The 3,335-nt window shown below is 36.5% G+C and overlaps 1 protein-coding gene across 1 annotated transcript in view; it reads right to left on the reverse strand.

Annotated features, from left to right (window-relative positions):
* Positions 1–1,449: 1,449 nt before the first annotated feature.
* The window catches only part of OSTF1 (osteoclast stimulating factor 1), a 51,132-nt gene continuing 49,246 nt past the window's right edge, over positions 1,450–3,335 (reverse strand). Inside the window, exon 10 of the mRNA XM_019650681.1 lies at positions 1,450–1,961. Coding sequence (XP_019506226.1) covers positions 1,903–1,961 — 59 coding nt within the window. The 3' untranslated portion in view covers positions 1,450–1,902. The remainder of the gene's footprint in view (positions 1,962–3,335) is intronic.

Genomic DNA, 3,335 nt, shown 5'->3' on the forward strand with positions numbered 1-3,335 from the left:
TCTCTAATAAAATCTTAAAAATAAATAAATAAGAAGCAAAAGTAAATTTTACCATGGCATTTCAACCACAGCTAAATGCATTGTCCTATTTCACCAAAATTCATGCATATACCTAACTCCGCCCTACACTCCAAAAAACTATCTTTGGCCAACTTTTTAGACCCTCACGGGTTTGATAGTGTTAAAAGCAATGACAGTGAAGTCCCCACTATTCTTTTCCTCAAATACATAAATAATATATCTACGCTGAGCACAGAGTATTTTCATAAAAATTATCTATATTCACTCAAACTGTATTATCTCTACCCATGTTAAAAAATTAAGAGTGTTTAATTGGCATCTATCCTAATTGCCCCAGACCCACAGTATACTGGGACAAAAAGCTAGATTTCCAAAAGCTTTTTGTTACGGCACACATGCCATTTTCAGGAACAAACCCTTAAAGGTTCTGTGAAAACAGATGTAATTTCAACAATGATTTCATATCTTCAAGTTTATGCTTATGAAGAAATACAAATGTCTAAACACTCTTAATATATTTGTTTTGAGAATACCCTTTTGTATTAATTTCAGATCTTATGCTTATCCTTTGCTGTCATTACTTATACAGATTTCTTCCTACTAAAATTTAGTTGGGGTATTTTTGAAAGACCTCAAACAGGCTTCTCAGGCGATCCTTTCTCAAGGCACCCACAGAGAGAAAAACCAAACAGTCACAGATAGAGGAAACTCTTATAGAGGCAGTTATTCATTTCCTGAGCTAACCCACTTCCTTCTTTAAACATTTCCTTCTCTTCATCAATGTGTTTTTTGAAATTAGTATCCAAGTCTTCTTGCAAAATATCCTTGTGGGCCTACTGCCTGAAATCTGGACAAATGCCAGTGGCCATGTCATTATAAATATCATCACAGTAGTGATACAAAATTAGAATCTCAAATGAAGTGTCACTTCAGTAGTACAGAAGGCTCCCTGTAATGTCAATTGATGTTTTAGCAAAAGAATATGAAATCATTATGAGCTAGAGCTATGCTTTGAAAAAACAAATGTTATCAAAGTGAAAAACTGAATGCAAAAAATACTGGTTACTCCATTATGGAAAGCTATGGGATCTTCCATAATAAGGAAATCAATTTTTTTTTTTAATCTTTCAAACCTTAAACTGTAATGAGTTGCTGGGTTTCTTCACACCAAGTATAATCTTGGAGATAAAACTAAAAGTCTCATAATTATTGTTATACATTTTATTAGAAATGTATCTTTTCAATAATTATTGTCTTGACTTTAATCAAAGCAGATAAGTTGAACAGAAATTTGGTTATTATGATTCTTCTGTGCTAATAAATACAAAATATAATAAAAAATAAAACCAGTCTTTACCTAAATATAAATATAAAAAGCTTTATTTATTTACCAGCAAAGAGTGATACCAGAAAAACAGACAAAAGGAATAAAGTTCTTAAAATGTTTATTTTTGTCAGAATAGCTGACAATTTTCTGTTAAGTCTTTTGGTTTATTATTATAATAATCATTTCCCCCCTTGAAAAATCCATTCAAAACATCTCAATTCTTGAGGTAAAGAACTTTAACTAAAAAAACCATCCTGATTTTTTAAAACAAATAAATTCTTAAAATTCTTTAAGCTTGATAAATAGAAATAATCTCTTCTTGTTCTACCCTAGTGAACAAAAATGTACTTTATACAGCAAAGTATCCAGTCACTTATTGGCAAACCAAAGGTGAGCACTACTCATTTACATGTTCTACTCAAACACAGTGCAATACTGCCACGTTCACATAAGACATTTTAAAAAAAACAGTTACCAACACTCTTCTGGCAAAGACAAGGTTTTGAAATGGCAAAAGCAACAGAAGTTTTAGCTCTTAAAGCTCTGGAAAGGAATTAATCTGAATCATCTTCATCAAGATATTCTTCAGCATTGCTTAATGTTCGAACGGCATCTAAAAAAACACATAGGGGGAGAAAGCAAAAGAGAGAAATTACAAACTGCTTGGATTTTGTTTTCACTTTCAAAGCGCCTGACAGTTCAACAAAGTGTCATCTTTTCTCAGACCCAAGGGTTGTACTTTTCTGAAAGTTCTTTTTTAACTTTTGCTTTTTAGCCTAACTGTTCAGTTTCTGCTACCACAGAGGCTGACAAATACGTTTGTCAGCATGTTCCTTAGACATGTAGAAAAGTGAAGCATGGAGTACTAAAGTCCACTACTCTATCTCGCACAAAATGCACCATGACCAATGTGGAGTGCACCACAAGCCCCTCCACTCTAGCAACTGTGGTTCCAATCTCCTCTCCCAATGACAAGTGCACACATGATGGTCAGTCAACAGTCTACAGCCTAACCTGAAGGCAAGGTCACTGGGTAGAAAGATACCTAATGAGAAAAAAGGAAAAGAGAATGAAAACACAGAAGCTTCAGTTTTATTTTAGAAAACACTAATAAAGTATACCCAGAAGCAAATGACTGAAGTGAAAAATAAATAGAAGTTTTGAAATAGAAAGAGCTGAACTCCCATCAAATGTAAAATCAACCCTGAACACAGTTCAAAAGAAAGACATCTGATGTTTAACTGTTCACCTACTCAACTCTCTAGTCAAATCTCTACAGCAACAGGTTACACTAAGGTATAATTTTAGGGAAAATTGAAACGCAAGTATAAGTGCATTGTTAGAGCACATTAAACATCGGTTACAGCACCCAGATCATGGTCTGTAAATACTATTGGGTCGTCGGGAAAGTCATGACGCATTTTTGCATTGAAAAACAGAAAAATACATCATGACTTTCCCGATGACCCAAAATATCCCTATCGCTCACTGGAAATATGATTAATTCCAAGTCTTGGACAGAAAATGTAAAAGATGGACCTGGAACCTCAGGATTAGGGATCCAATCTAAAGAGGGCTCCACTAACCAAAGATGGGCTATCAAAAAAGATACTAATCATGGCCGGCCAAGTGGCGCGTTGGTTAAGAGCTGGCTTGGGATGCCAGCTCTGAGCAGCAGGGCCCCGGTTCGGATCCACATGAGGGCCAGTGACACTGCCCTCTATAGCTAAGATTGTGAACATCTAGACCTGGAGCTGGGATGCCGTGAGTCACCAGCGACTGCGTAGGCTGCAGCCCCTGCTGTAGTGGGCTGCCATAAGCTACCGTGTGTGTCCAGCAGCCAGTGTGAGCGGCCGTCCAGAGGCCGGTGACAGATCTGCCTCATCCAAGAAGAGTGCAATGATAATACCAACATGGGCCAGTGAAGTGACGTCCTCCACAACTAGACTGAAGAACAAAAGGACAGCAACTTGTCTGTTCCCCTTCC

The sequence above is a fragment of the Hipposideros armiger genome, unplaced genomic scaffold, assembly GCF_001890085.2.
Source record: "Hipposideros armiger isolate ML-2016 unplaced genomic scaffold, ASM189008v1 scaffold_144, whole genome shotgun sequence".
In the NCBI taxonomy this organism is placed as follows: domain Eukaryota; kingdom Metazoa; phylum Chordata; class Mammalia; order Chiroptera; family Hipposideridae; genus Hipposideros; species Hipposideros armiger.